Genomic DNA, 24,599 nt, shown 5'->3' on the forward strand with positions numbered 1-24,599 from the left:
TCTGACTACCACCACACTAGTATAGGCCCTCAACATCTCATAACTGAACTTTTGCAAAGGTCTCTGATTGAGTTCTCTGCCTCAAATCTCTCTCCCACACTAGTCCATCTTCTACTCAGCTATCAAAGGGATCTTCCTAAAGCCCAGGTCTGACCATGTTACCCCTTCCCCCACCCCAACACACATACTCAGTAAACTCCAGTGGCTCTCACCTCAGGATCATTTACAAAATCCTCTGTTTGTCATTCAAAGTCCTACATAACCTGGTTCCTACCTACCTTACTAGTCTCTTTATACCATACACCCCACCTTCATGCTTTCTGCTTCAATGACACTGGCCTCCTTGCTGTTCCTCAAATCTCTGTCACTAGTTATTTGCCTGGCACTGTGTACAATGTTTTCCTGGTTCTGCTCATTTCGCTTTGCATCAGTTTGTGCATATCTTCCTAGGATTTTCTGCAATCTTCCTGTTCATCATTTCTTATTGCATAACATTATTCTATTACATTCATATACCATAGTTTGTTCAGCCACTCCCCAATTGATGAGCATCCCCTCAATTTCCAATATTTTGCCAGAAAGAAAAGAATCCCATGCCTAGAATTCTCTTCTTCATTTCTGCGTCTTGGCTTCCCAGGTCAAGTCCCAGCCAAAATCCTGCCTCCTCCAAGAAACCTTTCTCCATCCACCTTTATTCTAGTGCATTCCCTCTCTTGATTATTTGTAATTTATCCTGAATGTAGCTTGTTTGCACATATCTTTTTGCATGTCTCCCCCATTAGATTGTGAGCTTCTTAAGGGCAAAAACTGTCATTAACCATTCTTTGTATCCGCAGAGCTTAGCACACTGCCTGGCACACAGTAGGTGCTTAATAAGTGCTTGTTGAGTGACTGCTACTTGGGATGCTGGGAGTGAGTTCTCTTAACCCCCCAAATGATGCAGGTTTTAAATGAAACAGGACTGTGTGATTTGAATTTGCTCCCTTCCTCACTTCGTACCGCTCTACCGCTGCCCTGTCTCTTAGGGTTAAATGCATTTTTACGTCTAATGATGTGTCACCATCTAATTCGACGTCTATGGTTGTTTCTTTCACCCAAGTTACAAAAAAAAACAAAGAACACGCCTTGAACTACAACTCCCAGAATGCACATCGTGCGAGGCGCTCAGGGAACAGAAGTGACGTAAGAGAGAGGCGGGGCGAGGGCAAGGCTATGGCGGTGATTTGACTGCTGCTGGACTTGTGTGAATGGTGCTGGAGTAGAAGCCACATCCGTAGAGGCTTGTGTGTTCCAGGGCTTACAGGGAGGTTCCGTATTCTCTGCGGAAGCCCGAGAAGACAGGTTCTCAAGGCTACCTTCCGGTGCTATCTTCGGTGAGATACGGAGGGTAGGAGGTAGAGGAAGTGGGGAAGTAGCCAGGCTAAAGAGAGGATAAGGGGCGGGGCTAACGTGAACCTCCTGCGGAGTGCGGCGCCCCCTGCTGGGGTGTACGTTTAGTGGTGGTTCGGGGTGTGTAGCCTTTTCCTTTTGTTTTGGTTGGTCGCGTGACCTGGCCTCAGCTCCAGGGAGCACATGCTGAAGGGTGCTGGGTTTTAGACTGTTCTCAGCTGGGGACTTTTCTTTTTCACATATATGCATGTATATACATGTATGTGTGTATCTGTGTGCACACACGAACACGTGTCTATCCATATATTTACATTTCCATACAATTTATTTGTAAAACAGGTGTTGCTGTATCCATGTATAGACACACATATGTATTAAAAATAAATTTTATTGGAATGTTTTTCTCCATTACCAGAATTCCTCTCAGTATTCTTCCCCCATCCTCTCCTAGAGAGATATCTCATGTAACAAATGACATTTATTCAGGAAGAAAAAGCAGAAAAGGAAAAAGCAAAACTGGTCAGTGCATCCAGAAAGATCTGCGAAATAGGGCCACTCGAGCCTCCCACCTCAGCAGAGCAGTGGGTCTTCTCTCTTCTTTGGGGACTGTACACTTTTGCCACCTTTTATTGTTTTGTGGTGGTTCTTGCCACTGACTTTGAATTTTTTGTAGTCTTAAAAACTGACTCAAGAAGGGGGAGGGGGAGGTAGGGGCAGTAAGGCTGGCTTCCTAGTATAATGGACTCCTTTTGTATCCAGCCAGCCCCTAGGAACAAAGCAAAACAGGAGAGAAAGGGGGTGACTGTCAGGTGGGGGCCAGAGGTAAGTGCCCAGGGTGGTATAGATAAGTAGGTAGATATATATAGAGATCTATGTGTGTATACATAAGATATAAATGTATTGATTTGTGTGTGTGTGTGTATATATATATACACACACATATAGATGTATACATAGACATATATAGATACATATATATGGCCTGTATATATATGTTTGTGTGTGTGTATAGCTAGATAGGAACAGAGATGTATCATTAAGCTCCCTCCTTTCTTTTAGAGGTGCAGGATTGTGCATTTGGAATATTGCATAGACTGTCAGGCTTTGTTAGCAGACATATTGGTTAGTTCTGCAGAACTGCTTTTCCCCCCTTTAAAATTTTTTTTGCTACAAGAGGTTGTTCAGTAGATAGAGGAGGGGGTGTATTAGGAAATGAAGGTGAGAACCTCTGAAAAATAAAAATGCATGTGTCAGTGTCAGTAGTCAAGTTTTTGACAGTGTTCTTTACTGCTTGTTTGCATTTGTGTGCCTACAGTGTGTTCTTCAGTTGACTGTGTTCACAAAACAATCTGGACATATGAAGGAGTTATGGAAAGAAGGGAGGAAGGAAGGAAAGAAAGGAGGGAGTATTAGAAAGGCAGGAAAAGGGCAGGAGGAAAGAAAGGAAGGAAGGATGGACTTATTAAGCAATTACTATGTGCAGAGCCCTCTGCTAAGCACTGCATATATACAGAGAAAAAAGTTAGTCCCTGTTCTCAGGGAGCTCACATTTTAATAGGGGACACCACACTCATGAAAGGCTTCAGCTATGAGTCAGATGGAAAGGTCCCATGGCATTTAGGGCACAGCAGCAGAGCCTCTTTTCATGTCTTTTCCACTGATTGAAAACCATGTCATTTTCTGCTGTTAAACCATTTGACAGTCCTAGGACTTGAGTGGCAAGCACTTTCTTTCCTGGGTCTTCAGTAGCCGTGGCTGTAGTCCTTGCAGGAGCATTTGCCAAGCCACTTCTGGGCAGGGAGTATTTCCAGGAGGATGGCTGAGGGTGTCAGGCTGGAAACATTGCTCTTCCCAAGGCTTTGGGGTTTGGAGTCTTGTGGTGTCTCAATCAGGGTCTGAAGGGAGATGGTGGTCACGGTAGCAGTGGTGATGATTTCACTGGTCTAGGCTGCCTCCTGTCTCACAGGTGCAAGTCTGGCTGTCTTGCCCGACACTGGATGAGTTTGGCTGGCCTCTTCTCCACAGGGCTTCCTTCCCATAAAGACTGACCTAGAAGCAGGACCAAAGGGTCTAGGGGTGGGTGGAATGGGGGTGCCCAGTGGTGTAGCAGACAGAGTGCCAGGCCTGGAGCTGGGAACACCTGAGTTCAGATCCTGCCTGTGTGATCCTGGGCAAGTCACTTAACCTCCGTTTGCCTCAATTTCTTCATCTGTAAAATGGGGATGATAATACCACCTCCCTCCAAGAGTTGTGGGGATCCGATGAGAAAATAGGTGTAGGGTGGTGGTAGCGATTTAACTTACTTGGCATATGTTGCCTTCTCTTTCTCCCTCTCTTGAAGTGCATTGTTGCTTCAGATAGACTGGTTGGTACAGACAGGGAATACCAGCTTCAGTGATTTTATGTAATGTCTTGTTCTCTTTCTTCAAATTGTACTCTGTAGGAAAAGCAAGAAACATGATTAAGGATGTGGAGCACAAACCAGAAGGGTCTTCCCCCCAAGCTGAGTCCCCCTCGCTCACCAGGCAAGAGCCAGGCCTGGAAGTCCAGGAAGACGGAGATGGAGAAACAATCCTTGAAAGTTTCCAGCTTTTGCAGATTGATACTGAGTTTGAGAGTGGAAGGGCCTTGCCCATGGACGGAGAGATGTGGTGCTCGGTATGTACAGTGGCCATCATTGAGCTTTATAGACATGAAGAGATCAAGTGAAAACAGGCCTTCTCCAGCTCTTGTGTTAATGGGAAGGGAGAGGGAGGACAGACGAGTGTCTGTTTGATGGATGTTACCAGATAGTCCCATTTGAGTGAAGGAAGGAAAAAAGCCTTTTGGATGAGGGAAATTGAACAGACATGGCATGATTTAGTAGAACGAGCCTTGGACTACAAAGTCTGGGAACCCGGGTATCTCAGTTGTACTATTTTCAGAATGGAGGTAAAGTCAGCCTTGCCACCTCACAAATTATCTTAGAGCTGATGACGGATTCTCGTTAGACAGGTAAGCTCCTACTGTGAGCCAGGCAGTGCTACGCCCTGGGGATACAGAGAAAGGAAAAAGACAGTCCCTGATCTTAAGGAGTTCACAACCCAATGGGGGAGATGACATTCAAATAACTGGGTACAAACAAGCTGTGGACGGCAGAAAGCAGAGTGGGATCATCTGCGTATCTGAGATTGTGGATATTTTGCTCTGCACCCTTAATTCGGGCTTTTGATTCATCCAGCCTGGCATTTTGCATGATGTGCCCTGCTTAGTCAAATAAGGTGACAATGTACAGCCTTTTCCTACTCCTTTTCCAATTTTTTAAAAGGGCATTTGGGGTTGACTTGCCTAGGGTTACACAGCTTGTAAGCATGTGAGGCTAAATTTGAACTTGGGTCCTTCTGACTCCAGGGCCACTATACACTGCACCACCTAGCTGCCTATCCTTTTCCAAGATTAAACTAGTTGTTCCATGTTTGGTTCTAACTCTTGCTTCTTCTTTTTTTTTCTGGTGAGGCAGTCGGGGTTAAGTGACTTGCCCAGGGTCACACAGCTAGTAAGTGTCAAATGTCTGAGGTCAAATTTGAACTCAAGTCCTCCTAACTCTAGGGCCAGTGCTCTATTTACTGCACCACCTACCTGCAGGCTTCTTGGCCTGCATTAGAGTTCCTCAGGAGAATTAATATGGTTGGCTACTCCCATCACTTTGAGGAGCTGGAATATTTTGTTGTGTTATTGAAATGTTGCAATTTTCATTATTTTATTTTTAAACATTGAAATTAAATATTCTTAAGTATTGAAGTCTAACATTGAAATGTTAAAGAATTATTATCTCTGAACTTTAATAGTTATAACTTTGAATTGTTTATGCTTATGAGGTTCTCAAACATTTTGTTTTATGGATGACATAAGAAAAATGTCTTGCGGAAACAGAGGCACTGGGAAAAGATAGTTGCAGCAAAGAAGAGCAAAAGAAAACAGGAAAGAGAGAGAAGAAAAGCACAATGTACAGAAAATACAGGTACCAACGAACCTGGCTGTGGATATGCCGAGGTTTTCTTTTAACTGAGTATGGTGACCTTCACATACCAGTGAGGTGGTAAACGTTGTAAACGAGAAAAAAATAGAAATTCTCCCCCTGAATTTGTACCCACTGTCCCTGTTTTGTTCCTCCTTTTGTGATGGGTAGTATAGAAGTACAAACAAAGCATCAGTTTGACCAGTTAGATCATTAAACTATCTCTTGTCCATTGAATATCTTTGTTATTATGCCCTGAAACTAATGAAGACCTATGCCCATTTTTCTGTTGATTACCATTCTTTGAGCTGAAGTTTCCTTTCATACATGTTGAAAGTACTTAGCTAAAAGGGGAAACTGAGTCAGATTTTCCTTGGTAAATTTTGTTCAGTGATGTGGACTTTTTGCTCTCTCCTTACGGCTGTGCGTCAGATGTGAACCCTCAGCAGAGCAAACGGGTTTTGAAAGCCATGACCAAAGAGAGGCTTTTGGCAGCCAAAAGTTCAGGACCCAGACTTTGCATAGATTTGAGTATGACCAATCGAATGACTAAGAAGGTAATGTGAGCCCTATGTTATGGTATGGATGATACAAGAGTGAAAAAAGGGGGGAGGGTTTTCCTTAAGTTTTGACTGAATATATCCAGCTTGACTGAAAATCAAGTGAAAATCTTTGAAAACAAATAGGTGGTTTTGAGAGGGAAGGTGAATGATGCTTTTCACATGACACTCAAATGTACTACTCCCGCATGAATTAATGAATGAGTTCTAGGGTTAAATAATGCCTTTATATGAGGTTAATGGATATACCTGATGAAATCACAGCTATAGAGGAAGAAATCGGAGGAATGGAGGATTAACAATTAATATATAAAATACTACTTGATAATTGCACCCATCCTTATCAGAACTTTTTAAAGTTGGTATTCACAAACAAAATTAATAAAAGAAGCATCGCATTAATTCTGTGGGATGAGTGTATCCCCATTTCACAGATAAGGAAACTGAATCCCAGAAAGATTAAATAAATTGCTCAAGGTCACACAGGTAGTAGGTGGCAAAGCTAGGGTTTGAACCCAGATCTTCCCATCTTATTCAAGGCTACATTCCAAAAAGTTAAGGGGATGTCTGATTGTTGAATATGTGGGGTATTACTGCACTTTTCAAAGTAAGGAAAAGGAAAAGGCTGGAAAATATGCCCTTTTTTCCAATACAAAGAGAAGGGGAAAATTTAACTACCGAAACCTATGCTATAAGAAAAGTTAGCATGATATTTCTGGAGAATAGGAATTAACCCAAAAATCAAAGAACTTAGATTACATCATGTAATCATTAAATCTCAACCAAAGACTAGGAAAAAAAAAAACTCACAAGCTTTTTTTTCTTGTTAGATCTGCACGGTTTAAATATAATGCCTCACAGGCAGCCTTTCCCAGCCCTTCTTAATTCTAGTTCCTTCCCTTTGGTAATTATTTCCTGTCTATCTTATGTAGGTGCAAATTCCCATACTCCCTAAAATTTCTTTGTAACTCCAGAATCAGCACTTGTGGTACTTTGTGTCATTTGCAGACATGTACAGAGCAGTAGAAAATTAGAGTCTCCCAATGAGTATGTTCCTGGCTGAGGCTGAACAAGAAAGGCCTCCTTTCAGCTCTCACACTCTAAACAAGTGTCCTCTCTGAGGTCTATTTAAATGCCAGACTTTTCGCATTTTCATGCATTTTATTGGTTTAAGATGACTCCCAGGTGTAATGCTGAAGAGCTGTGCAGTGCTCCTAAGTGTGTGAAGGCCATGAGTTGCCTTAAGGAGAAAATATGTGGGTTAGATAAGCTTTGTTCAGGTATGAACTAATGAATCAATGATATGGTACAGCCTGAAAATGGGAAAGGGAAGTCACCAATCTGCATGTGAGGTCTCTTCAGAAAGTGCCATATCGTGACCACAGGCTCCAAGGAGCCTCATCCTATGTCTTCTGGGAGCAATGGCTCAGTATTCTCTAATCTGATGTTTGTGATGACTTTATAGGACACAGCTACCATGGATGATGAGAATCGACCATATTCGTTTGCTTGCTGTCTCCTTCATTAGATTGGGAGCTCCTTGGGGTTAGGAACTGTCTTTTGTTCCCAGCACTTAGCACAGCGTCTGGTACATAGTAGGGGTTCAATAAATGCTTATTGACTGACTGGCATTTTTCTGTAGAGTCACCAGGGTAGAAATGAATTGAGGCAGCTTGGTGCAATGAAAAGAATGAGAGGGTTAGAGCTGAAGGACCTGGGCTTGACTCAAGGCAGGTCATAGAATCTCTCTGGGCATTGGTTCTCTCAGTAATAAAATGAGAGGGATGTTTCTATGAATGTCAGCTCCTTGAGGGCAAAGACTGTTTCAACTTTATAAAAGCCTAGCATCACTCCCTGCGCCTAGTAGGTGCTTGCTAAATTGAATTATTCGAGTACTACATGGAAGGGCATTTCTAGGTGGAGGGAATGAGGGAAGGTTCTCAGCCTAACCAAGTGCTAACAATACCTCTTTGGACCAGATTTCTTTGAAATTTGGTTTATGTTTCTTGGAAATGTGTCTCAACTACCTCATAGAAATGTTAAAAAGATTAGTGACAAATCTTGTTCAAACTCAAACCTGAACTCCTTGCATGAAAAGAACCCTAAAAGTATGCAGAGGTTTTTTTTTTTTTTGGAGGGGGGAAGGTAGGGCAGTTGGGATTAAGTGACTTGCCCAAGGTCACATGGCTAGAGTGTGTGTGTGTGTGTGTGTGAAATGTTTGAGGCCAGATTTGAACTCAGGTCCTCCTGACTCCAGGGCCAGTGCTCAATTCACTGCGCCACCGAGCCACCCCTAACTACATATATTTATGATGACTAAGTGGCATTACATTTGTGCACCGAGAAATGTTATCATCTCTTTGAAGGAATTAAGCCGATTGGCTGGACAGATCCGAAGATTGTATGGTTCAAATAAAAAAGCCAAGAAGCCATTCTGGATCTGCCTCACTGGATTCACAACTGATAGCCCCTTATATGAAGAGTGTTTAAGGATGAATGATGGATTCTCTAACTATCTTGTGAGTTTCTTCACAGAAATTTTCTTTTTGAAAAACAATTGTATTCATGTTTTTACATCACATTCATTTCCATACATGTCCCTTCCTCCTCCCTTACCCAGAAAACCACCTGTTATTAAAAAAGACAATGAAAGTGGTTCATTAAAACCAAATGATAGTATAAGAGGAAATGTGATATTCCATACCCATAGTCTCTCATCCCCACAAAGAAGACAGGTAAGTCTTCTCATCTTTTCAGCAGATCCAAGCTCCTTGGTCTTTATAATTCATGTTCAAAGCATTCAGATGTGGTTTTTGTTCTTTCTGCTTACCTTATTGTGTCAGGCCACTCTGTTATGTCCTCACCAAGTGCCAGGCTCCGACCACTACTCCTTTACGTGGGTTTTTCCCCCTGTTAGTATGTAAGTTCCCTGAAGACAGGGATGGACTTTGCTTTTGTATTTGTATCCCTAGTGCTTCACATAGTGTTTAGCACATAGTAAGCATTTATTAAATGCTTTTCCATTCATTCAGTTTATTTTATATATATATATATATATATATTTGTATATACATATATGTACGTATATAGATATACACACACGTACTGTGTGTCTATACAGTATGTTTTCATATATATGTATTGTTTTCATAGAAAGTCTTTGCCAGAGTACTCTGAGAAATTGATTCGGGGATGTTGGTGAATTAAATATTTGGAACTGTCTTTTAAAATTGTTTCAGGTTTGGTGCTAAGTGAAGATGAAACTTAAAATTTTGTAATTATTGCAGGCTAACCCAGGATAGACTCAAATTTGTCAGCCCTCAACATTTTCTTTAATTTTTTTCACTGTTTCCACTTTTTTGGTAACTTAACAAAATGCTTGACTGATACTCAAGGGAGATATTTTGAAATTTTGTTTAATCTGGAACCTGAAGAAAGTAGCATTAAGTGTTTTAATATGTATATTTATAGCTTTTCTCTTATCCTTGGCAATATATGATTAAGAAGCCTGAAGAGAAAACTCTTTGGGAATTGGGAAGACAGGGAGGGAAGGGATTTAATAAGAAATAGTTTGCTTTGACTGAACCGTTTCAGACTTGATTGGGAGTCAGTGTAACTACCTGTGTGGTCCTGATATAGATGGTCAGAGAGAGCAACCCTTAGATGACCATTTTAGTTTACATATTATGCCAACTCTGATTTTTCCTTATCAGAATATGGACTACAAAATCCCAAATCTTCTGGGATTTTTCCTTGCCTACTTCTTCCAAATTTTCAAGAGAAGTCCCAATCTTAGTACTGTGAATTAATGGAATTTTGGTTTCTGAATCACAGTCTAGCAAACACTCATCAGAAATGCAGAATGGATATACTCGTACCACTTCACTTGTAATAGCACCATCTGATAAAGATAAGCATCTGGAGTTATTTGTTAAATAAAGAGAGCTCATCTGATTAAATTCAGAATCAGTATCTTCAGAAAACAGTCTTTCCTGATCTTGCTCAATACTTAATTTTTTCATGAGTGTCTTACAAACCTTGTGTTCCCCTCCCAGCTCTGCCTCTGGCCATGTGACTGTAGGCAAGTCACTTAACTTGAAGGGGTGTCCTCTGAGGTCCTTTCCTGCCCTACACCCTGTGCTTCTCTGATGCTGTAACTGCATGATCAGAGTGTACATGACGACATGATCCCCTAAGACTCTGTGATCTCAGAGTGAAGTGATATCTTTGCATACCCAATTCCAGGTGGTCAACCTAATGTAAAGAACCCCAAATGAGTTATTATCACCTTTGCCAAATCATCTCATGAAAAAACTTCCCTGTCCATTTACTTATCACTGTGGACTTGAGGTAGGAAGGTGTAAATAAGACTTCACTGTTGTCTTTGAACTAATAACATTTAAAATCTTGGATTTTTCAGATAGATACAACAGAAGAAGACTGTCTTAATTTATTTCCTTTGGAAAGCCTTGTGTACCTCACGCCTGATTCAGAGCATGGTACGTCCTCTACTTGGTGTTAAGGCCCCCTAGCCAGAGCATCTGACAGATCATGCTGTTCTGGCTTCCCAAGCTCCCTTTTACAAATTGAGATAAATGGAGAAGATAGATGGGAGATATGATAGTAACAAGCCATTAATCACAGCTTTTCCTAATTGGTCTCACATACACATCACAATGATGATTTTCATAATATAGCTCCTGTATCATAACCTGTTGGCCTTGTACAGTCAGCCTATGTAAAGTTAGTGGGTTTAAAGATCTTCCCCGCCCATTAATAGACCTCACATGGACCCCATTAAGGGAAGCTTGCTTAGGGAAAGCCTGTTTGTCGGAAGGCTTTTGCTAATTTCTAATTAGGGACTGAGGGTTGTGATGCCTTCTGGCTCTGAGAAGTCTATATGTACTTTGAGTTGGTATTTTGCTTTGGGGGTTGGCTTATGAAAAAGATCTTGAGATTCCCTGGTCAAGATTCTGAGTGGCCCTATGTTCATAGGTCCCCAACTGCTCATGTGTAAAATCTCTCCTGATCCAGGGATGTATGTAAAGTATATAGTTGATTCAGGCAGTCAGAACCCTGTCTGTTGGTCTTTATTTCTCTGCTTGTATTTTCTTTGAAATTCAGGGTGCTGACTTTTCCCCTGAACTAGTGAATATAATTTAAAAAGATTGCTGACCACTTAAACAGCTATCTTTCCTAGTAAAGCCGATCTGAGAACCTGTGCTAGCAGCCATCCTGGGTATGCCAGTGTGGTTGCTGCTACAGCCTAGCATGTCAGAAAGAAGGAGCCACCAGAAAGTGGTAATTCTTGCGAGCATTCCACAAATTACACAGAAACCTCAACTACCTGAATCTCTTAGGAGAAAGTTTAAAAGCACCCCAATATTCATATCTAGGACCAAAGACAGGATTTTTGGGGAAGCCAGTTTGATCTCAAGATAAAGAAGAACTTTCTATGTGTTAGAGTGGCCCAGGAATAGGATAATCTGCCTTATTAGGCACTGCACTGTCACTATTTGTTATTTGACATATCCAGAAGATTCTCACAGATGCTCTAGAAAAAGTCTCCGAACTGGGTTGGAGGTTGGACCTCTTAAGTTCCCTGCCAAGCTAAGTATGATGTAAAGTTCATTTAAATTAATATCTTACTTAGCAACAGGTGGCCATCGTTTTACTGTTACCTGAAGAATTTGTCCATACTGGTTTTTCTACTGCTAAATGTTGTGAATTGTTCTGTTTAAAAATTATTCTGTGAGTTTGACCTAAGTACTGTATTTTATTGTTAGCCCTTGAAGATGTTGATCTAGCTAAGGTTTATGTCATTGGTGGACTTGTGGATGAAAGCATTCAGAAGGTGAGTGGACATTTCAAGATATAAACCTGTATTTCCCAAACTGACGTATTCATTTCAAATCTTCTTCCTTATGAGCTCATGAAAAGAAACTGAGTCAAATAGGCTTAAGTGGCTTGTCCAGGGTCACACAGCTAATAAGTGTCTGAGGCCATATTTAAATTTAGAAGATGAATCTTCTGACTTCAGGCCTACCCTCTATCTACTGTGCCATCTGAGTTTAGAGTAGGAAGCAAAAAAGTGTTTCTTTCTTTAACTGGTCACCTCTCTTGGCAATTCCTTCATCCACTTATCAGGAACAATATCAGAGATCCTGAGTCTACCTATTAAACCTTCAATGGGGTGGGTTATAGCAAAATAAATAAATAGCAAAAATAGACTAGTTTCTTACTCTGGCTCTCACTTTCCTTGTGTAAGAACAGTACTGCATTTTACTGAAGTTGATTTTTTAAAAATTCTTCTGTAATGATTTATCAAGAAGTAGAATATCAAAGGAAGACATTTCCATATTCCTTTTCCATCTTTGGAAATGATGGCCAGCTCCCTTTCCAAATGTAACTTCGACACATATAGGAATCAAACTTTTTAAATCTTTTAAAATCATTTTATAATGGAATTTTGTTGGAATACTTAGGAGGGCTCTGGGACATTAAAGCTTGGATGTTATATAGGTTTTCCTTTTGATGGTGTTTTTTAGTTAACATGGTTAGGCTTCTTGCAGAATATCTGATCACCAAAGGGGATTACTATTTTCCCACATCATTGATATTGGTTCTACTTGAGGAATATGGCATTCAAGTACAGAGGCTGTAACCTTGTTTGGTACCTTTTTGCAGCTTTTATGAGTTGCTTTTGCCTCTCACCTCAGCAATATGTAAGAAAAGAAGCATATTACCACCGGGAATGATTTATATACAGCTTCCTGCCCTGTTTAACACGCTTCTTCTACAGCTATAAATCATTCATTTTGGCATCTCAGCTTCTAAATAATAATAGCCTAGGAAGAAGAGAGCCCTGCAAGACAGAAGGTTATTTTTCTTTTAAATTAACAGGGAATAGACACTAGGTTGTAAATTCCTCCAAAGTAGGGATTTACTGTATTATGTATGTGTATACATGCAGGTTAGAATTGTGACCAATATAAGAATAAATTGACCCTGAGTGGAAAGACAGGAGCTTGAGCTTTAGTGCATGGTTTTTTTTATCATGCATTTGACAACTGAGAAGCTTGTTCCCTTTTTTCTGTTTCTCGGTGGTGTTCCAGGTAGCTGAGACTGCTACATTACTGATCTCCAAATAAGCAAGGTGTTACTGGATATGGAAATAAAATCAAATTCAATTCCTTGTTACATTTGACAAATGTTAGCATGGTATTTTTTATTATTTCCAGAATCTCTAGTGTTCTGTATGTCCATTACTTACAACTTAACATGATACATGTAAATTATATGATTTATAGAAGCTGACATTTCAGAAGGCTCAAGAAAACTCAATCCAGACCGCCCGCCTGCCAATCCAGGAGTACATGGTTAAAAATGCCAATGCCAAGAACTACCATTCAGAGATACTGGCCATAAACCAAGGTGATAATCGGGTTGGACTACCCATTTCTAGATTTTCTCATTAGAAAATTTTCTAATTTCTAAAATTTTCTGTTTAGATTTTCTAGATTGTTTTTAAAGCTTTTATGATAATTTTTAGGTTCAGACAAAGATGTCCCATAACATTAATATAGTGTCACATACTCCAAAATTAGTTTGAAAATAGTCTTAGTATCAGATAGTAGCAGTGCTTAACTTTAACAGTCCAGGGGTCCAGCCTTATCAAGGAATGAGTCCTTATACAAAGTTGAATTTTCCACATAATCAAAATGACTCTTTAAGCCCTAAAACTTTTTTTTTTAATTTTAACCATAATTGTTGGAAATCTTTGAAGAATATATTATGTAGTTCCCTGCCTTCTTAACTAAAGGCTATTGAACATAAGTTCTCTTTTTGGGGGGGAGGGCAATTGGGGTTAAGTGACTTGCCCAAGGTCACACGGCTAGTTTTTGTGTTAAGTGTCTGAGGCCGGATTTGAACTCAGGTCCTCCTGACTCCAGGGCCAGTGCTGCATTCACTGCGCCACCTAGCCACCCCAACATAAATTCTCTTGATGATTTAGTGTCATTATTATAAATATCAGTTGTTGTACTGGGCTAGAATGTAGTGATGCTCCTGAGAAGTCTAGTAGCTTGCCTCAGGCTGTTGTGCTTTTTGTAGCTTTTGTGTTCCCTCCCCATCACTCCCTTCTGCTTAGCAAGGTCCTCCTTGTTTCCCAGTCCATGCTTTAATTCATGTATCTGCTGTGATCTCAGAAAGGAGTCCACCCAGAAACACCTGGCCGTGTAACCTTGAGCAAGTTACTTAACCCCAATTGCTTAGGGGCAGCCAGGTGGCTCAGCGAGTAAGAGCACCGGCTCCAGTGTCAGGATGACCTGGATCAAATCTGGGCTCAGACACTCAGCAACACACCCAGAAATAACTGGCCGTGTAACCTTGAGCAGGTTACTTAACCCCGATTGCTTAAAAAAAAAAAAAAAACCTTACATACCACGGTCTACTTAACTCAGAAAAGAGCTCCTAGATTATTTTTCCTTTAGAGGCAATTCTAACAATGTATGTGCGCTTTTTAACATCTCTTTGGGCTGCTTGGGGCCCCTTCTGAAGTCCTCATTTATGACTGTATTCTACATAGTTGAGTTTTCTAGGGTAGTCCAGTGTTTCTGTACCATGGAGCGTGATTTGATTTCCCCTTCCATTCTGCCTCCTGATATTAATCAAGAGGAGTTCATTCCTTTTATGACCATTATCTGCATGCAAAGAATTAGAGCCCCAAGGTGTATCTTGTGGGGGAGCTTTCATACTGCTCAGATTGGGGGCATCATTTAAAAAAAAAATATCCAAGAAGATTATGCTCCCTCTTTGAAATCAATCATCTTGCCTCTCTTTGTAATCACTTATTTTATTCCCTGCTTTTTAACAGTATTTGATATCCTGTCAACATATGTGGAGACTCGAAATTGGCCTGCAGCACTGAAAACAGGAGTTTCTCTTGGAAAAGGTTATGTTATTCCAAATACAGTGGAATGAGAGATGGTATATCTTTTATGTGATAATGTCAGAGATATTTTTTTTTTCCTTCTCTAGTAATGGTTGGGGAAAAGTTATCCTAAACCAGCTCTATCATCTTTAAAGGCTGGTCTGAATTTTTTTTACTTTCACAGTTAAAGGTGAGCCATTGTAATTCAAAAGTATTTCTTATACTTCAGATATTGAAAGGCAGGGACTTTTCTTTTTTTCTTTTCTATTTTGTGTTTGTATATTCAGGGTTTAACATAGTCCCTTGGGCATTAACAAATGCTTGTCAGATTCCAAAAGATTTAAGATTGAAAATTCTGTCCACATCCAGAGAAACTGATGGAATCTGAATGCAGATTGCAGCATACTGGTTTTACTTTATTTCTTTTTCCTGTTTTTTTTCCCTTTTGTTCTGTTTCTTCTTTGACAACGTGACTAATATGGAAATATGTTTACCTGATTGTACATATATAACCTATATAAAATTATTTACCATCTTAGGGAGAGGGGAGGGAAGGGAGGGAAAGAGAAAATTTGGAACTCAAAATTTCATAAAAAATGAATGTTAGGGGCAGCCAGGTAGCACAGCGAGTAAGAGCACAGGCTCCAGTGTCAGGATTTTCAGACCTGGAGATCGAATCCCGGGCTCAGACACTTAGCACCCACCCAGAAACACCTGGCCGTGTAACCTTGAGCAAGTTACTTAACCCCAATTGCTTAGGGGCGGCCAGGTGGCTCAGCGAGTAAGAGCACCGGCTCCAGTGTTGGGATGACCTGGAGATCGAATCCTGGGCTCAGACACTCAGCACCACACCCAGAAATAACTGGCTGTTTAACCTTGAGCAAGTTACTTAACCCTGATTGCTTAAAAAAGAAAAATTTATGTTTAAAATTGTCTTTACATGTAATCAGAAAAAATGAAACATATTGAATTTTTTTAAATGCTTGTCAAGTTAAATTAACTTTTTGCTTAAAATATTTATTTAAGTGGCATAAAAAATGTTCCCTTATTACTAACATTCGTTGTTACATAAAGGTTACTCATTTGAAAAAATTGTTTTCTGTAGGTGTTTGTACCCTGAAAGATAACAGCTGTTAAGTTAATTCCTTAACCATCCCTGAAGGACTAGAACATTAAAAACTTTCTATGCTAATTCAGTCTAGAGAGCCACATAAAATCTTGTTTTTGTCTCTAGACTCCACTCCTCAGACTTCTCAAGATTTCTATCCTTTGTAGTTTCTCTATGTTTATTTGTTTTATTTGGGGCATTTATCCTTGGGAGTTTTCATTTGATTACCTGGTTGACTGTTTTTTTAAAGTGAATTCTTGGGTCTCTCTGAATCCTGTCCACAAATATAACCTTTTAGGTGTGGGTTCAAATCTGGCCTCAGACACCAGCTCTATGACCCTGGGCAAGTCACTTAACCCTGTTTTGCCTCAGTTTCTTCATCTGTAAAATGAGCTGGAGAATGAAATGACAAGTCACTCTAGTATCCTTGCAAATAAAACCCCAAATGGGGTCACAAAGAGTTGGAAACGACTGAAATGGCCGAACAACAATGAACAAAAACAGATCACTTAAGTAAGAATGGTAACCAGAAGCCCTCTATTCCTAGTGAAAGGATGGAATCTTCTTTAGGTGAGGAGACTTAGATCAAGTGGGCAGTTTAGGGAGGCTTCTTCTAGCCAGCTTATCCAGAGCTGGATGGAATCATCTATTTCTTGACTAAAGAGAAATTCTTTCTTTTGGGGAATGAAATTGTTCTTGAGCTGATACAGTTTTGTATTTAATTGTTGGTACTTGGTCTATGTCAGTGATGTCCTTTGGGAAATCAGATTTCTGGGAGATGTGTGTTCTGATGAATTTGTGCTTTATTTGATGCCTTGGGAGTTATTTGTGAGATAATACATTATTTTGCTATACTTGATGCCTTGGGGTTTATTTGTGAGACAATACTTTATTTTGGTCTGCTATCTTTTCAAGGACTCAACAAATCAGCCCAGTGCTGCTTTGATTTCTTTTTCTAGGGCACTGGGTTTCTAAGAAGAGGAAACGGTACAAGGTGAGACTGTCAGGTAATGGCTAATTTTCAGAAATAAAACCTATTAGGATGTTCCTCTCCAAATGGATTCTGTTCTCTTTGTACATGATACATTACCCAGAGCACTTTTGGAATTGCCTTCAGTGCACAGGTGTGAACATGCCTATGAGTTCTGAGACCAGGATGTCTGACCAAGGCCCTAATAGAACCTTTCAGCAGGGGACTAAATCACTACTTTTTTTTTTTTTTGGAGGGGGGAAGGCAGAGCAATTGCGGTTAAGTGACTTGCCCAAAGTCGCACAGCTAGTAAGTGTCAAGTTGGAGGCCAGATCTGAACTTAGATCCTCCTGACTTCAGGGCCAGCGCTCTGTTCAGTGTGCCACTTAGTTGCCCCTCAGGGGCCTAACTCATTGAGAGAATTCTAAAGAACAAGGCACCCACTGACCCTGGCTTTGCCTTGTCATCACTGACACTGCTTCCCTGGGTCCACACTGCCTCCCAACTCTGAGACAGAAACATGCACACAAACACCACACATAGATACTCTGATGATTTTTCCAAGATGAAGACAACCAAGATGCATAAAATTCCACATAAAAGAAGAGAATCAGAAACCTGGCTTGTCCATGGTGCCCTTCTTCCTGAGTGCCCTGGCTTAAGTCTGCTTCTTTATGTATGCTAGCAACCATATCCCTGGGCAGTCACCCAGACTTGACAGCTATGCTCAGTGGCATGGTGGAGAAAGGGGCGGGGGGGGAGGGGAGGGGAATAATCATTTGTGTTACACCTACTAAGTACCAGGCACCGTGTAAGTGCTTTATAGGTATTATGTTATTTGATCCTCACAATAACCGTATAAGGTAGGTGCTGTTATCCCCCCAGTTTTAGGGGGGTTGAGGTAACTGAGGCAGACAGAGGTGAAGTGACTTGCCAGGGATATACAACTAGTAAGTGCCTGAGGCTGGATTTGAACTTGGGTCTTCCTGACTCCAAGCCCAGAGGTCTAATTCACCAGCTACATTAAGCTAACACATTGGGAACCTCTGGAGGTAGCTTCTTCCAGAGCTAAATGTTCACCTTCATTGTTTTTTTTTAATTTTTCTTTTCTTTTCTCATGTAAACAAAATATACAAAATTTTTAAAAACTTTTTTTAAATTTTGAGTTCCAAAATCTCTTCTTCCCTCACTCCCTTCTCCCCTCTTTGAGAAGGCAAGCAATTTGATATAGATTATAGATATGCAGTCATGCGAAACATTTCCATATTAGCCATCTTGCAAAGGACAATGCAGACAAAAAAGCAAGAATAATAAAGTACAAAAAATATGCTTCAATCTGCATTAAGACTCCATTAGTTCTTTCTCCGGAGGCAGGTAGCATTTTTCATCATAAATCCTTTGGAATAGTCTCGTATTGTATGAAACAGTCACTGTATTGCTGAGAATATCTAAGTCATTCACAGTTTGTCATCATATAGTATTTTTTTTTAAAGCAATTGGGGTTAAGTAACTTGCTCAAGGTTACACGGCCAGTTATTATTTCTGGGTGTGGTGCCATCATATAGTATTGCTGTTACTATGTAGAGTGTGCTGGTTCTGCTCACTTCACTTTGTATCAGTTCAGATAAGACTTTCTATCATTTCCACTCTTTTGAGGAATCTCAGTGTTAATAGAGTCAGAAATTTAGAAGTAGAAGTGCATCAAAGACAATCTAGCCCAACTCTTTTATTTTACAGAGGAGAAATCTGAGGTTCAGAAAGGCTAAGTGATTTTCCCAGGGTTACATAGTACGTAAGACGGAGCTAGATGGCACAGTGGATAGAGCACTGGTCCTGGAGTCAGGAAGATCTGAGTTCAAATCCAGCCTCAGACATTTACTAGCTGTATGACTGGCCAAGTTGCTGTAGCAGCAACCACAGTGGCATACTCAGGATGGCTGCCAGCACAGATTCTTTGATTTGCTTTTCTAAAGGAAAGAAGCAACTTTAAAGAGGTCAACAAACTTACTTTAATTACATATATACATAAATAAAATATATATGTATTAAAAATTCACTTAGTTCAGGGGAAAAGTTAGTACCTTGAACTTCAGAGAAAATACAAATTACAAGCAGAAAAAATACAGAGAAAATAAATTAACAGACAGGGTTTGTAGCTGTCTGACCAAAGCTATACATACATAGTTACCAGAGAGAGAAGCACCAACATCTGGGTTTTCAAAGCCAGGGGGCTCCCTAACAACTACCTAGAGTCTCCTCTGGTCAAATCACAGGAACACTCTTTCAATGAGTGAGCCCCAAAGCAAAACCTCACTTCAGAGTATACATAACCTTCAGAGTCAGAGAACATCACAACTCTCATGACCCACTGCCTAATCACAAAGTAACAAAAGGTTTGGGCCTTCCTGAAAAACAAGCCTCCCCTAATCAAGCTTCTCTTGTTGGGCTCCCTTTAAGGTGGGGAAGATCTTCAGCTCCCAGTAGCATTACAGTCACTTAACCCCTATTTGCCTCAGTTCATCATCTATAAAATGGGGACAAAGAATTAGACACTACTGAACACACAAGGTGAGTAGCAGAACCAGTCTTCAAACCTTTGTCCTGACACCAAATCTTTACAATAGATCACAGAGCTGGTGAACCTTACTCCTTTTTTGTGTCTTAATGCATTTTAGATTTTAGATCAAACAGAAGTCACTGGGAGCCAAGTAATAAGAAGCAAATGGGTGACCAAGCTAGATTAATACTATTATTGATCACTAACGCAAACACTGGTTTTCTTGTGTAGCACATAAACTGGTGTTGTGGGGTGGGAGTTGTTAGAAACACTCTGGGAATAAACAATACTCGTTGGAAAGTCAGGAAGGTTTTCATTACCTTTATTTTACATTTATTCTTTCCTGAATAAAGAGGTAGCCTCTTCAAAAGACTACAGAGAATCAGACAAATGCAAACCCTTTTGTATTGCTTGCATTCGAATTTCCTGCCTTGTTCCTTCAGAACTGGGATTGGTTCCAGCTCATCTGGGTTACCGTCTTTCTGACCTGCTCACTGGACATTTACTCCTTCATATGTTCACTCCTCCTGAACGTGAGCTAACATGGGTTCCATGTCAGGTAATATGTCTGAGGCTAGTTAAGCATTCATGTTGTTAAAAAGTTGGTGACCATCCTTTGACCTTTACCAGTTTAAGCCAGCTTAGCCCAGGCCTTTTCCAAGGGGAAACTTACAGAATTCTTCTAGCTATATGATTGGATAGGGTCGCTCTGCCCTTCCTTCCCTCATCCTGATTTACACTTTCTTGCATGTCCTGTGCAGCATCCACTATTCCTATAGTCTGTGGAAACCAAACTGCTAGCATTCCTCACAGGCAGGATTACATCATAGCTACGCTTAGACCTCAAACTGTATCTTTCCCTGATATCTGAAAGGACCTATAAATGAAAACCCTAAAATATCTTTTTTCCTGTTTTTTTTTCTTTCTCTCTCTTACTGCTTTTCTTATTTAAGGCACACAGATTCAGGAGGATCCAGAAGTCCTGTTTTATTCTGAAAGAAAAAAACTTTTCCGATTTGGTACTCTGGTCTGTAGCCTGAAAAGGGTAAATTTGCAAGATGTGCAATCATTATAGTTTTTACATAACATGAGGGAGCATGAAAAGATAAATTACATTTTTATGTATAATATGTATAAACGATTTTTAAAAAAATCTTACATTGCACTTCACCTAATATTGTTTCTGAAAAAAAAAATCAGTCAAAACAACAGTGTAGGGCCAGCCATTGTTTATTCCATAACAATGGAGATCTAAATGGAAAATGAGATCTTGGGTGCCAAATTTTCTACTAGACATGGCCCAGAGCCTCTTTTTCTTTATATCATCTTTGTTGTTTTTGAGTCATTTCAATCTTGTCTGACTTTTCATGACCCCATTTGGGGTTTTCTTGGCAAATAAAATTGGAGTGGTTTGCCATATCCTTCTCCAACTCATACAGTTGAAGAAACTGAAGCAAACAAAAGTTGAGTGACCTAATCAGGGATACAAAGCTAAGTGCCTGAGTCTGGATTTGAACTCAGGTCTTCCTGAATCCAGGCCCAGTGTTCTATCAATGCCACTCTCATAGGGATTCATTGTTAAAAAGGACAAAAGAGATAGTCTAATCCCCTCATTTTACAGATGAAGAAACTGGCACCCTGAAAGGTGAAATAACTTGTCTAAGACCAAAGAGTAATTAAGGGTCAGAGCTGGGATTTGAACCCAAATGTCGCCTTTAAATCCCATTTTCTTTCCACCACTTCACTCTGATTCTAAAAGGTATCATTTGTTTTAACCCCCTTTGGTTTTAAAAGGCTTATGTTGGAATATAATTTAAATCAAAGTAGGTTACACATGGGGTACAGTTCCAGAATGTGGGAGGAGTCAGGCAGAGACATCAGTGACATCCCCTCACACTTTCCTCTCCTGAAATCTCTAATAATAGTTACTTGCCTCCACATGCCCTTTATGTCATCCTCACCCATCTTGTCCACCAGGTGGCCCCTGAACCACCCTTTTTCTGGAGTCAGCTTTTTCCTTTTGGTTCCTTCCCTGCTTCCTACAAAATTCTCACTAGGTCCCACCATTTATGCACTCTCCTTTTCAGCTAACCTCCTGGAAAAAGCTGTTGATACCCTGCCTCTATTTTCCTGTCACCCTCATCACTGAGATGAAACTGTTCTCTCTGAATTTGGCAATGATCTAATTGCCAAACCTGATGATTTTCCTCTTAGTCCCCACACTCCTCACCTTCCTGCACTGTGCTACTGTCTTCATTTCCAGCATACCATCTTCTGGGTTTTCATGACACTCTTTGCTGTTTCTCCTATCTGACTATTCCTTGGTCTTCTTTGCCACCTCCTTATCTCTATCACACCTCTAACTGTCTCTGTGCTTCAGGGCTCTTTCTCTTACATCACCAAATGCCTCATGGACATTTCATACCCATAGTCCTCAAGACATCTCAAGCTCAACATGTCCAAACCAGAATTCATTTTTTCTCTCCTTCCAATCTTACCTGCTTCTGTAAAGGTACCACCATTCTGCCAGTCGCCCAGGTCCTCAACTTCTGTGCCATGCTTGATTCCTTGCCCCAAATATTTACCAAATTTTGCCTTTTCTACCTCTACTATGGTTCCTATCTGACCCCTTCTCTCCATTCACACAACTACTGCTGTAGTTCAGGCCCTGATCACCTCTTGCATTAACTACTGCAATGCTTTCCTAATTATTTCCTGCTTTAGGTCTTTCCCTGTTCTAATGCATTCCCCATTTAACTGCCAGTGACTTTACCTAAGCACTGATCTGATCATATCACTCCCCCACTTTAAATTCCAGTGGCTTCTAAGATAAAATTATCTCTTCTGTTTAGTTTTTAAAGCCCTTTACTACCTGGTCTTCTTTCTAGCCTTAATATACATTACCTCCAGTCTAGCACTTGATGAAAGAATGAAAAGCATTTATTAAACACTAAGTGCCCAAAACACTGCTGATAAAAATGAGACAGTCCTTCCCATCAATGAGAAATTCTAACAGGGGGGACAACACCTAGAGGAAAGTGAGTGGTGGTCAAGCACCATAGTCCTGGTATGGGAAGTCAGAGATGGGAGGGGCAGTTAATTCAGACCCCTTCCAGCAGCAATGCTAAGTGTCAGTTTGAGTCAGGTCTGAGTTAGAGAAGGAAGGACTGGGGGTGGAGGGTGGGAAGGTCTATACAGGATAGAAATGACCAGGTGAAGGTGGGGCTACACAAGCCCAGGGAATAAAGGACAGGGTGAAGTGGCTTCTCCTGGGCACAGACCCTAGTGTTCTACTTTTGAGGAAGAAACAACTGGACTGCCAGGGTAGAAAATAAATGGGCAGGATGAAGAGTCCTGCAGTCCCCCACTGGCCATCTTTTAATTCTTCACCCATGGCATCTCATTTCTGTGCCTTTGCACACACTGTTCCCAGAATCAGGTCAGCCTCCTTCCTTGCCTGGGCATAATTTTGATCTCTGAAACATTTATTTTTTTGACTAGGTAAAGAGGCCATTCTTTGCCTCATTTCTTATCTAGCCTTTATCACTGAATGGGTCCATGTAATGGGTCCTTAGTCAAACTGAAACCTGCTATAGACCTTAGCTCGAAAAGGCCAATGTCTCCCACTGTACCCAGGGCCATCTCCAGTCATCTTGATCTATATCTTGCCACTGAACCCAGATGGTTCTGGAGGAGAAAGTGAGGCTGTTGACTTTGAATAGCCCTCCTTCACTTAAATCTAATTCACTTGCATGGCATGACCTCACTGATGTCATGGTCCTCTTGGGGAAGGAAGGACAAACCATCACCATGGAACCCCCTCCCTCCTTCATTATCTGGTATTTATTTTTTCTACATTATTCTCTATGGCGCTTGTTGCCTACCCCAGTAGAATCCCTAGTTGATGGCAGGGGTCGTTTAAATTTTACCTTTGAATCCCCAGGTACTATCATAGTACCTAAAACATATAAGGCCCTTAGTAAATGCTTGACTGTCAAAGGTGAAACTGATTGGAAGTGTCCTTGGGTTCTGAGGAAAATAAGAGGGAATAAAACCTGCCTGCAAATTTCTGTGTCCTAAGAATCCAAGTTATGGGCAAGTCACTTAACCCCAATTGCCCTACCTTCCCCCCTCCAAAAAGCAAAAAAAAAAAAAAGAATCCAAGTGAACTCCAAGGTTTCCCCCTCCAGGGGAACCAACCTCAGTTTACTTCTTTGGCTTCTCTACATCTTCTTTTCTTTATTACACCGTGATATTTTATTTCATCTGTATGTATCAGAACGAATGAAATTAGCAATACATCAGCCACATCTTATTTTAATTTCATTACAAAGAAAAAAATAAAACTATTCCACATTGTTCTCTACTCCTTTTACATATGTAGATCAAGGGCAGAGATTCAGTTCTGCCGGAGGTAAAATTGCTTCTTTGGAAATTAACCCCACAATGGTTCTTCTCCAAGTGATAAAGATGAGAGAACTGAAGAACCAGGGCTACAACCATATGCCTCCAAAGGACCACCAATCTCTCTCCAAAAGGGAAAGCTGCCGGGCGAAGAACCAGCAGTGCAGAAAGAAGGCGTGAGTGTTTTTTAACATTGGCCTTTTGAGTTTTAAATGATTTAACTTTTTGTCACGTTGGCATCATAAACTGTTTTTAACATTTAGTAAATGTTTCTCTATGTTCAACTGTCAGCAGTTAAGTCCTGAATCCTGTATGAATCCTGCATACTGTATCCTGCCATCAAATTAAAGTCCCTCGACAAGCATCCTTATCACCCAGAAACTTCAAGATCCCATTTTATATTTTAGTTCAATGTCTGATTGTGTGGCTTATCTAAGGCCTGGCTGAAGCCAAGAAGGTAAAAGGACTGAAAACTAGTCTTCTTTAAGACCTACAAAGCAACAACAATTAATTACCTTTGGTTCAATCAACCAAAATGCAGAACTTTTTTTAATGGCTTTTTTTTTTTTATTAAGGTTTTCTTTTATTTAAAAAATCATTCACAAAATAACCATACCCATTTATGTTGTGAAGCAGAATGGGTTGAATGTTTGGAACTCCATCCTGACATTTAAAATGCATC

General features: G+C 40.5%; 1 protein-coding gene across 5 annotated transcripts; it reads left to right on the forward strand.

Moving 5' to 3' along the window:
* Positions 1-1,148: 1,148 nt before the first annotated feature.
* On the forward strand, positions 1,149-24,480 carry TRMT10B (tRNA methyltransferase 10B). Of its 5 annotated transcripts, none has more exons than XR_011167768.1 (12): positions 1,149-1,373; positions 3,833-4,047; positions 5,281-5,389; positions 5,819-5,943; positions 8,313-8,465; positions 10,367-10,445; positions 11,733-11,800; positions 13,257-13,380; positions 14,822-14,899; positions 19,957-20,072; positions 23,898-24,093; positions 24,209-24,480. XR_011167768.1 is itself a non-coding variant. In XM_069085283.1 (12 exons), exons 2-11 carry the CDS (start codon positions 3,847-3,849, stop codon positions 20,551-20,553), a joined length of 1,140 nt encoding a protein of 379 aa, XP_068941384.1. In that variant the 5' UTR covers positions 1,149-1,373; positions 3,833-3,846; the 3' UTR covers positions 20,554-20,558; positions 23,898-24,013. The 5 variants fall into 5 exon arrangements, 4 of the variants coding, with proteins under 4 accessions (XP_068941384.1, XP_068941383.1, XP_068941386.1 ...); XM_069085283.1 differs by lacking the exon at positions 24,209-24,480 and adding an exon at positions 20,467-20,558 and having other exon boundaries at positions 23,898-24,013; XM_069085282.1 differs by lacking the exon at positions 19,957-20,072.
* Positions 24,481-24,599: the final 119 nt, after the last annotated feature.

The sequence above is a fragment of the Petaurus breviceps genome, unplaced genomic scaffold (assembly GCF_028583685.1).
Source record: "Petaurus breviceps papuanus isolate PSGF00001 unplaced genomic scaffold, PetGlider_PUasm1.0 175, whole genome shotgun sequence".
Taxonomy (NCBI): Eukaryota; Metazoa; Chordata; class Mammalia; order Diprotodontia; family Petauridae; genus Petaurus; species Petaurus breviceps.